We start from the raw sequence: 11585 nt of genomic DNA on the forward strand, positions 1-11585 counted from the left end.
TCATGACAAAGTGAACCAGACTGGGAGAGACTTTGGTCAAGCAAGGTAACTTGACTAAGGCTTGAAGTGATGGCCCTCTCCCCTCAGTGGTCCTCACCTCTGATGAATAGAGGTGGTGCTTGTGAAAGGCATACACAGCTTGTCAGTCTTGATGCAAATGCTAACGATCAACAAAATCATCATATAAAGAATACAATTATTACCATCACTACTACTACCTCCGCCAGCCAAAGAATCTGCCTGGTACCTACAAGAAAATGTGCAGGACAACGTTCTGTAACACATCATCTACCTTCTAGGAATTTGTTCTCTAAAATAGATTATTTCTAACAGATCATATTCAGGGAATCTTAGTGTTTCAGAGAACATAGATGTCATCTAGTTTAATCTCCAACCCATTTCTTAGGAATTGACTTTTACATTCTTGGTGGTCCTAATGCAACTCTTAGAATGCTTCCAGCAGATCTCTAATATCAGGGTTACTATCAGAAGTCTTGGAAATGTCACTGTTTCTTGCAGAAATATTGAGTTTGTCCTGCTAGGCCAAAGTGTGGAACACATGGGTGAGATCTGATGATGTTCTTGTGAATAAAAGGTTACTTGGCCCTGGAGACTTTGTAAACATTTCTAACACTTTGAATCACATCACTTAGCTTGTAAACTTGTTTTTTCCCCGAAGCCAGTATAGCTTAGCTTCCTCTTAAGAACAGGAAGTAAAATGTCCCTAGGCCTCTCTTGCTTGTCTCATCCTTGTCCCCCTTTCTGGTTTGCCATTCATCCCCCATCTTTGGCTGTGATCTCTAGCTAGCCTTCCTTGGTGCCTTAGAAATGGGAGAACTCCATTTCCCAGGGAACCCCATCTGATTAATAGCCCAGTGTTTACTCAGTGATCCCTGGCTCTGTCTGATCCCTGCTCCCTTCCAAATCCTTTATTCAAAACACCACTTGTCAGTATATGTCCACCTTCTATGCCTCGCTGGCTCTTTCTGGAATGTAGCCCAACTGCTAAGGTCAATTCCACCATACTTATCCTTTTACTCACTTTTCTATTCCTTTACATGGGATAGAAGGAAGACAGGTATGAAGGAAGATGGCTGCAAAGAGCTAGTATATTTCCATTCAAATCTACATTTTTAAAGAATTTCAATGTGAAACACAGGGAATACCAAGAAGAATAAACAATACATTGATCCTTCTTTTTGTTATAGGCGATGGAACTCAGGCTAGAGAGGAGACTATGGACAAGCTGCTAACAACCTTTAATCTGACAACCTAGCCTCAGAATACAACCATGTGGTATGCATGGCCTTTTGCAAGTGACCATCCCCGTCCCCTGCTCAAGCGCCCTCTCCCAGTTCCCTCAACTGGGTTCCCTAAGCTTCTAGCCTCCCACCATGCAGTGTGTGTGTGCAGTGCTTCTGACCAGACACATTCTGTCCTGCCTTCCTGCACACTCAGAGGCACAGACCAAAACACTCTCCTTCATCTGGAGAACTCTTAGATAGCCTTTACCATTAAGTCACCCCTTCTGGGCAGCTTTCACTGATGCCTTCAGCCATTCCTGCTGTTCTCAGGACACTTGGACAACTCTTTGTCCATCATATTGTAACCAGCAGCCCACAGGATGGAGAACTCCTGTGAGGCAGAAAGAGGGTCTTAGGCCTCTCATCCTTGCATTGAAAGCCACTGTCATAGTGCCGAGCACACAGTAGGCTCACAATGAGCACTGGCCATGTGACCAAAGGCAGTTTGATCAGTAAGGAGGAAGTAATAAATGTGCCTCTGGGATACCGGCCCATTGGAGCCCCTGGAGAAAACGCATGGAACAGCAAAAGTGAGGTTTGCTGGTCATTGCTGTGACTCCCTGCCTCTGATTGCAAGTTCCTGTCTCCTGGACATAAGTTATAAAGAAACTGACCTTGCAAGGACTGTCCAGTGAGCAGGCCAAGGAAGCAGATATGTGCCCATCCTTTTATACCAACAAACTCAGGGCATTAGGTTTGAGTTTCAATGTTCTGAAAAACAGCCTCAGGTAAATCGACTTCACTTTGCCTCTGAGGATACCACACCAGGTGGAAGAGGAGAGTGAGCTCTCACCTCCCATTTGGGGAGGAAAATGGCTGATTTCTTCTAAGTTCTGGACATTACTATGCTTTAGTAGTGAGTTGGGTGTGTGTATGCGTGCATGTGTGTGTGTGTGTGTGTTAGTGGGATTACAGGTAGGGGAGGGCATGGCAAGGCTTCTAGAATGCCAGGGGAAACCTCCACTGTGCTCTGCAGGGAGGTGCCTGCACTGAGCTGCTTCTTTGCCTCTATGTCCAGGGAGGAGATGGATGAGAACCCACCTCCCAGTCTGCAAGTCCCAGCAGGGCTGCACCAGAAGGACTGGCCAGCAGCAGGACTCGCCATGCTGGCCCTTGTTTCCATGGCTTTAACTTGTTACCCCTGTACCTGGGGAAAGCTGACATTTATTTAATCCTCATAGTGGTGTTGACTGTGTACTCACGGAAACATTGTATGCTTACGGAAGACATTTGTTTCCAAGCAGCTTATGCTAAATTGCAGCGATATAAAGAAAACACTTATTCAATATTGACATTTACTGACTTCTAGAAGTATACAGCTAGAATACTCATCTTTACCACTGGGAGAGGAGGGGGGAAAGCATAATGTTTGATCCCTAGCTCTTTTCTGTGGGTTAGAAGTAGAAAGTTAATGAGAGTTAATGCTAAATGTAGTGTTGGAGATGTTGACTCTGGCAGCTGGGTGGGTTCTGAGAACATGGATTGCTGAATCCCTTCTACCCTCAGTCCTTCAGCTTGGGCAGAAAACAGAACATAACATTCTTTGCTGAATGTGAGGAAAGTATTCCAGTGGTCTACGGGGTATCTCTATTCTTATTTGACGTGCACACCTAACTGGGTAGATTCTTGCTTTCCCCTGGGGAAAAGAAAATGACATGTAATGATATATGGGATGGTACGGCGTCTTGATGCAGGAGGCTCTCTGCAGCATTCCCCTAACTGGAAATAAAATTCCACTCTATTTGAAAGACAGGGAAGCTATTAGAACCTGGGCACAGGATACTGGCTGGCTGTGCTCCTGGCTCCCTTGCAAATAAGCAATGTTGTGATATGAAGCCGAAGAGAACAGACAGCCCCCGCCTCCCAGAGCTGTCGGACCCGGACCCTGCTCCATGACTGCCTCAGTGGGGGGCTCAACCTTCCCCACTGCCTCGGAGCAGGAATCACCATTAAAGTCAAGGTCACTACAGAACTGAGAGTCCAATGTGGACTCCATGGTGTTTCCAGTTTTCCCAACCTGATCTCTCTACCTCTGAACCAGAGTGTCCCCATTTCTGGGCTCTGGGGGAATTTAGAGTCTCGTTGCTTCCAGGTTGACCCCAATGAAAAATGCCTGCACTGGCCTTTCACTTAAAATTCATCTCAGTATCATATAAGGATAAGAACTGTAGTTGCAAAATGGTGCCTGTGCCCATCCAATGCCTTCCCCACCCCCACTGGCATCGAGACCCTAAAATGAATGTTCTTGGCCCTCCTCCCCACTCCTCCATCAAAGGCAATTTTCTTTTCCTCCTTCATGTTTCCAAAACAGTTTATCTTTTTATCTCCTTGGAAGAAAAGTACTCCGCAAATCAAAGGTATCATTAGTATTGTTATTATTTTGCTATTGAAATCTCTTGAATTCACTCTGGATTATTCATGTGCTTTTTTGGGTCTGCAATATAATACTGCCTAAGTCACCCCCACTGGGCTGAACAAAAAAGAAAAATTGCATCTTCAGGCCCTAATCCCCTGCTCCACCCCATCTCCTGCTGGCCCTGGCTCCTACCAACACAAGCACCCACCAGGCAGAGCTGCTCCTTGGTACCAGGCCGAGCTCGCTGCTGCCACGTTCCAAGTGAAATCCTCCTTTGTCACCCGGAGGGAGGCCCCATGGTTTCCTCTAAGTGCAATGTGAAGGCGTGGACCCTACCCAACACCCCTTTCCCCCTGGGGAGTTTCTCTGCCCTCCCCAATAATCTGGCTGGTAGCTGAGAACTCCCTGCTGGGCAGCAGACACCGGGACCACCCCACACCCCACAGACTAGCGGAGGAGTCCCAGTGCCCCTCACCCAGAAGGTCTGTGAAGGAAGCGGTCCCACACCCTTGGCAGCTGGATATCGACATTCCAAGACAAAAGAAGAGATTCTTCCTTCTCTAGACAAGACGTCATACCACTTGGGGTATTCGTGGGGGGGAGAACTGTACTTATTACTGGCCTCATCTTTTGTTAGATGACATTTCTGGGTTCAGATAAATGTTTCCAAAGTTAGTGTTCACTCCCAGTTTCTTGTTCCAATGCTTCCCTGCCTGTACCCCTTTCAATCCCCTGATTTCTTTTGGCTGCCTCCGAAATGTTCCTGCTCGTTTCTGGTGCCCTGTCCCAACACCCCCAAGAGAGCTCCTGGCAAGTTAAAGTCTCCTGCAGTGGTTCCTCTCTTTCATGCTTCCTGCCATCTCTGTGGCTCCCTTCAGCCTGGCCAGTTCTCTCCACTTGCCTCTAGTTTGTCCTTCTGTCTACTTGGAGGCTCACTTCCCGATGCCCCTCTGCTGGCCATCTGACCCTTTTGGTGATTGCTGCCAGCAAGTCAGAAGAGGATATGGCTTAGATTCTTCCCACTGGTGATAATGGCTCCCCAGATAAATCCTGAGCTCAAATATGGCACTCACGGGTAAATACAGGTGCTTATTTTCATGCCAACACACACAGAGTGGCATGGCATGCAACCCAACAAGAGGTCTGGGTTCATCAGACAGAACATTTAGACCCACAAAGTAACTAGGAAGGGAAGGGCACTCCAGTAATATGAGAGCAAAATGTCAGACAGGGGGAGGACAACACCCTTCCTGAGAACATCTGAAGTTTGTACCATGGCACATTCCCCCAACTGTCCCAGAACTCCAGATCGAGGGCAAGCAAGGTGTCTCCAGGCCTGCGAGAACATTATTCCCTCAAAGCTACTTAGAGGTGACTATGCAGGCTGGATGGAATGGGTCTTGAAGATGAAGGAAGGCACAGGAAGAAATAGTTTTGGGCAAACTGAAATGATAAAGGGAAAAAATATAGCAAGTCCTAAGTTTATGGATGACAAGAGAATCGATTCTTTTTCACCCAGGGCCTGAGCATGCCTCTTCTCTGCGGGAGGCAAATTGTGCTGTGACATTTTCCCTCTCTATACAAAGCACTGGTCCTGACAGCTGAAGGAAGAGGCATCCCCAGCACGAGAGGAACCCATGAGCACACACCCTGGCAGCTCTCCATTTCCTAGCTGGGAGTCCACCCGGGGATGTTGGCAGGGGCAGACGGAGGGATGTCATTTGACTTTTCTATGGCCACCTTAAGAAAGATAAGTATTTGAAAAGCGCAAACTGATCATACCTGCATTTCACTCTATTACGGGTCATGAAAAAAAGTAAAGGTGAGTAAATGTTTGATAAATTAAGAGAGAGGGGATGACCAGAAGGGACTTTAAGTCTTTACCTGTTTTGCTGTGGGAGCTGTTGGAGCTCTGTTTGGAGTGTTTCCTCTGGATGGGAATTGAGACAAGCAGGGCAGGAAGTGTGTGAGCTGTGTTTCCAGAAACCCCAAAATGACATGCAGGTCCCCGCTATGAGAGGTGTGGAGCAGCAGATGGGTATGTCACCTGAGGGCCAGATGATGCCCTACAGAGAAGGCTGGACATTTGTTTTCTCTGAGCTGAGGGCCATCCCTGAGTCCCAGCACACTGCCTTGGAAAGCATCCCAGTAGGAACAGCATGTGAGACATGGAGCCAGATGACTGGGGGTGGGGGGTTCTCTGTGGGGGTGCCAGGCGGGATGCAGCCTCACTTAGGGGGATGACAGCCAGTGCCATCTAGAGCCTGTGGGCTGGCCTTCTCATGACCTGTTGTAAGTGGATACACTCAACCCACTAGCTAAATAAATGCATGGCACCAGGAGGAGCGAGCACAGAATATGAACTAAGCAAGTATGTGAAGAGGTCAAATAGAATCCTTTGGGGGAATTCACAATACTCAAAACAACATCCACATTAAAATCAATGTCCACGGATCAGGTCAAAAGACATCCCATCACAATGAAGTCTGTAAAACATTATCCCACTTGACCCTTATTTTCTACAGTCAGGTGCCATCTCTTCGAGGGAACTATAGTGTCCAAGGATGTAGGGTGTTCTGACTGGCTACCTCCACTTTGATCTCATTGTCTTTCTTTAGACCTTGGATTCTTGTGTTCTATGCATCTACTATTTGGGAGGGTGGGCAGTGCTGGCCCAACCCAGAACCTTCAGGAATAACAAGGAACAGTTGCATGAGGCTGTGGTTTCTTCCTAGTGCCCTTAGGGCTAAGGGCAGATGAAACTGAGCATTTAAATTGACAGGTAAATATTTAAAGATTCATAGGAGGCAGTCAAGAAATATCTCCATACTGAGAAAAGAATAAGCAAAGTCGGAGATGCACACTTAGATGATTTAGACAGCGAGAGGCACTTAAGACACACCTATAGGTTCCTAGTGTCAATCTAGAGAAGACTCATCTCATGGCTCAGCTACTAAGAACATAAAAGACTTTAAAATGTGCACTGGCCCTATGAACATGTGTGGGGGGAGGGGCATGCTGGATCCTTGTTTTAGGGAATCTATATGCAATCTCTTGTGCATATGATTATATGTGTGCACATAAGCTAGCGTGCACACCTCCAAGAAAGAGGGTAATCTCCCAAATGGTAATATAACTCAAACTGTTTCTATACCAGTGTTCTGAGATAGTTCTTATTCATTCAGCCTGAAAACTCTAGGGAAGGCAATTTATCTTCTTGCTGCTGTAGGGAGTCCTGGTGAGAGGCACACAACCACATGCACACATGAATGTGTGTGTGTGTGTGTGTGTGCGCACATGCACATTTTAATTATAAACAGACATAACACTATCCTTACTCCTATGGAGAAAGAGTCCCTCAGGTGTCATCAGGATGGTTGTAAGCAAAGTTCAAGAAGGAAAAAAATGTGCAGTGACCACAGGGCCAGTGGAAGAGCTGAGGAAGGAGACCTGGGTTTCTGCTTACACTTGGCTTCTCCCTGGAAAGGAGACATGCTGTTTGCTTGCAAAGTCAGTCACCCATGGTGGTGCTCTGCTTTCTCAAAAACTTTTACCCTTCATTTAATCAACAGATGGACGTGCTCTGTGGTGGATTTTTTTCTGAGAGAGCCCTGTCCCTCTAAGAGCTGAGCTGGCTGGCACAAAAGCAGCCTCAGATGGCAGAGGCAGCCCTGGCATTCCAAAAGAGTGGGAAGGAACCGGTTTAGTTCTCCCCTTCAAACTCAATTCCACAGGTGACTTTGGATGCCTTTGGCTAAGCAGGCACTCACAATGCCCCTCCTGCATTTCCCATCCCTCCCTTCACCACTACCAGCCTCAGGACTCCTGGCTCCCAGTGGCAGGGAGTCCAGAGCTGGTGGCAAAGTTCTTTTAGGAACGTCCATCAGCTCCTCTGCCCCTGCTAGGCTGCAGAAAGGAAACAATCAGCACCAGGGGCGAAATTTCATTTTATACCCGGAATCCAGTGCTGTGTAGGACTCAGAATTCAGTTGTATTCAGAGAACTCAATTAAATTCAATGAAACTCTTAACAAGCTTTTCTCAACCACCGCAGATTACCCCTATGGCACATTCCGTAATTGCAGCCCCTTCTGCAACTGTGCAAACACACACATTCGCCTTTGAACACACTCATGCAAGTCAGACCTTATTCAGCCGAAATATCCACCTAAACAAAGCTCTCCTGCCCTACCCGCGCCTTCTCCAACGTGAGTCTGAGCGAGAGAGGAGGTGGCCAGAAGTTCAGGGCGGCATATCCACATAGATCCTGCCTAATTAACACACTCAGAGCATAAAGAACTCATTTGCATTGGAGAGTTTGAGCAGGATGCTGACAAGTGAGGGGAGAAAGTCATGCCCCCTCCCAAACCCCTTCCTTCCAAAGGAAAATAAACAGTACCATTTTGTTGCATTTTCAAAGGCAAAGAAGCAATGCCAGTGCCTCTCCGCCGGGCAACGAGAGACGCATCCATCAGTCGAGTTTCCAAAGCCTGCCCAGATTCCTGCTCTCAGCCTCCCGCGCCCTGACAACCCAGCCGACTTTCTTTGCAACTCCGGCAGCGCGCATGGGTCCTACCTTGACTGAAAAGGAAGAAGCAGATGAAGAGCAGATCCAGCTGGAAAGGTTTCATTCCTTAGCGCGGCGAGGGGAAGCCGGCGGGGCAACTTGGGTTTGCAGTTACTTTCTCTTGCTCGGCGGCTCGCGATGCTCAGCCTCCGCCGTGGTCCTCTCGGGTTCGCGCCGACCATCGGTCTGTCCGTGGGCTCCTCCGGGCGGCCTCCCGTCTTCTGGTGCCTCGGGGGTATCCGCAGCCAGCCCCAGACAAGTTGCCTGTTTCTAGCCGCCTCGGGAAGCTGGGATTCTCAGCGACATCCCTCCTCCGAGCAGATCCATTCTCTGGCTCTCGGCAGCCCGGGCACACAGCTTCCTCCGGCGGGCTCCTCCCACCGCGCTCGAGGGAGCGAGTGACGAGTGACAGAAGGGCTCCTTTCACTGAAGCTGGGGCGGGGGGAGAGGGAGGGGAAACAGGTCATAATTAAAGAGGAAACACTTGGAAAAGGGAGAGCTATGCGAGGCGGAGGGTGAGGGGCAGGGCTGCGTTCTTCCTTTCCCTGGCTCCCCCTCCGCACTAAATAGGGGGAAATTCAGCCTTTGTCACTATTATTGACCAAAAGGCAGGTTGAAGGGGGAGCGGAGCTGTGACTTCTTGTGCAACCGACATCATGTTGTTTAATGGGAGGGAAGTTAAGGGTGACTGTATGTAAGCACACAAATTAAAATATGCATGCCTTGCTTTGGTACCAGGGACTGGAAACTGGGCTGAAAGGGAAATAGGGGGGTGGGGGGTGCTGGTGCATCTTTCTCCAGGAAGGACTTGGTCAGTATGTGCAGAGGGAGTCTTGGAGTTGGGGAAGAGATAAGCATGCTTTGCATTTTTGAGACTTTCCTAGGAGGGTTAGGTAGGTAATAGAACCTCAACGTTTGGACCTTAGTTTGCGTTGCTCTACTCACAGAAAACAAAATGAAGGAATTGGAGGGAAAACAAGTAGATTGCTGACACGTGCCCATTTATTATTATTATTATTGTTCTGCTTTGTGCATTTCTAACAAGGATAGGGGAGCAGCTCATCTTTGCATTTGGAGTCTTGGCTCTGAGAGTATCTTTTCTCCAAGAAGTGCTGTGAATCCTATTGCAAAGGAGAGGCCAAGGTCATTGGCAACTGCCTCCTAAGAACCTTCAGGTCTTTTACCTGTCATGAAACCCACACTCAAATCAAGTGCTTTCCTCCAGGATAGCAGGGTGAATTTATTTAGGTCTATTTACTAGATAGACATTTAGATATGCCTGGCATAAACAGGGCATTGGGCAGCATAAAATCATAGACACAGACCATGCCTTCAGCAACTCGTCGTTTAATAGGGAAGCAGAGTATTCACATAAGATACAAACTATGAGGATAGTTCTGAAACAAGTATAAAAATATGCAGCATTATACAGAAGAAAGGGTGGTAATGAGTAAGGAGAGGGATATGAAAGATGCTCTCTCTCTACTTGTGTTATTCAATTATAAAATCAATCATTACTTTGTTCAGTCACTAGACCAGAGGGAAGTCTTTTGGGAATCTCTTAGGCTTTCTTCCATCTGTATTACATATTTGGGGGTCTTTTCTGGCTGCAAGGCACATTACAACTCCTAGCGTTGATGGGGATGTTAACTTTAAAAACTTATCCCTTGGTAGTTATGAACAAGAAAGAGAGAAGTAGGGGCACATGTGAAAGGGTGTGCTGGTAGGAGCTGACATGTGGTAGCTGACATCAAAGATCTACAAATTAGTAGGTGTCTGCTTTGTTGACTTTTCTATTCTTAACTTAATAGTTTATTTAACTGCATCCCTTAGAGGCTGTTAAACATATCAAAGGGAAATTTGTAAGCAAGCCTGGGGGTGGGGAAACACCAAGCAACAGAAAGAAAGAGGACCCTAAAGAGGCACCCCATCAGCTACATTCACAACAAGGCACAGAAGCAGTGTGTCAGCGCTGTCTTAATCCAGTGACGATGCAATGAAACAGAAACATACAAAAGATGAATAACAAATCTAAGAAACCTATGCCAAACGACATATTACAAAGGAACATGCAGCATGTATACTTTTGTAACTTTAGTAGTAGCTTTCTATTAAATCTATAAGAGTGGGGAGAAATTTAAGGTCTGGGTACCATTCCTAAGGTCAAGTCTTGCAATGAGTAAGACTAATAATATCAGACTGTAGATTGTACTGTATAAAGCAACATTTCTTGCTTTAACTAAACATCCTTCAAACTGCTGTTTAATTTTGATTGCTAATGCCTCAGTGGCCTGGGGCCCAGATTTGCTTAATTCAACCCCAGAGGGAAATATTACCACACCAGGGTCGTAAGCAAATGAACTGTGCAATATATGAAAATCAGGCCACGTAAGGTGTGTGCATCACACACACACACACACACACACACACACACACACACACAGAGTCACACACACAGGAGCAGATGGGTGGTGAGAATTCCGGGTTGGAAAGACCGAGTTTTGCTTTCCCACTGGTCCTGACGACTGGCCTCATGACCCACAAACTGGCTCTGCATTCCCCCAGCCAGCTGGACCTGTTCCCTGCCCCATCCCTTTGCTGCTCCACCCCCACCCCACCTGCAGCCTCCGTCCCAGGCAGAAAGGAAAATAACGCTTGGATTAAGTGGTGAGCTGCTAGCCTCTAAAAGGAACGGGAGGCGTTTCAACCCTGAGTGCCGGAAAAACCACGGCACTCTTCGGCAGCCACCACGTGGGGCGGGGAGAGCGACAGCGGTACCTGCAGGACCCACAGCCGGCCGGGCTCTGGCGCCAGCCTCGACGGCGGCCCCGCCATCTCCGCCCCGGCGGTCCTTGGCCTCACCTCCTCCGGGGGCTCGGTTAACCTCCTGGCGCTGCAAGGTGCCTGCGCGCGGTTCGCTGGCGGCTCGGAGCGGACGGCTCCACCTGATGGAGGCGCGTGGAGTCTTGGACCTGGGAGCGCGCGGCTAGGGCACCGCAGCGCCGGGAGCAGGAGGACCGCCGCCCCGGCTGGGAGCCACCTCGGGCTGCGAGCGGGGGACCCGGCCTCCGGGCAAGGCCCGTGGAGGTGCCTGCCCTAAAGAGAGAGCAGAAAACCGGCACCCTGGGAAACCGCCCGAATTCTGGTTTTCTGCACATGTAGGCGCCGGGTCTCCGTGGCGCCCACCATGCAAGCCGGGGCCCCTCGCCAGCAGGTGGCATCCTCTCCAGCGTTTCTTCTCCCGGCCTGCAGCCCAGAAGGCGGAATTCCTCAGACCCCAACCCCCTTCTCCTGGTCTTCAGTGCCTAGGGCTGTGTCCTTTGAACCACCCGCCCCCTCCCCCCCCGCCCCCCCCCCCC

At 48.6% G+C, this 11585-nt stretch overlaps 1 protein-coding gene across 4 annotated transcripts in view; it reads right to left on the minus strand.

The window, feature by feature from the left end:
• The window catches only part of KIRREL3 (kirre like nephrin family adhesion molecule 3), a 542134-nt gene extending 531016 nt beyond the window's left edge, over positions 1 to 11118 (minus strand). For 2 of the 4 annotated variants that reach the window (XM_054693197.1, XM_054693195.1), the window contains exons 1-2: positions 11089 to 11118; positions 8236 to 8658 (exon numbers count right to left, since the gene is read on the minus strand). In XM_054693197.1, the coding sequence (XP_054549172.1) occupies positions 8236 to 8290 (55 nt within the window). In that variant the 5' untranslated portion in view covers positions 8291 to 8658; positions 11089 to 11118. Of the gene's footprint in view, positions 1 to 8235; positions 8695 to 11088 lie in introns of those variants that run through there. The other 2 variants (XM_054693198.1, XM_054693196.1) reach the window with 2 other exon arrangements.
• Positions 11119 to 11585: the final 467 nt, after the last annotated feature.

This window comes from Talpa occidentalis, unplaced genomic scaffold, assembly GCF_014898055.3.
Source record: "Talpa occidentalis isolate TD23 unplaced genomic scaffold, MPIMG_talOcc4v2.1 talOcc4.12, whole genome shotgun sequence".
Taxonomy (NCBI): Eukaryota; Metazoa; Chordata; class Mammalia; order Eulipotyphla; family Talpidae; genus Talpa; species Talpa occidentalis.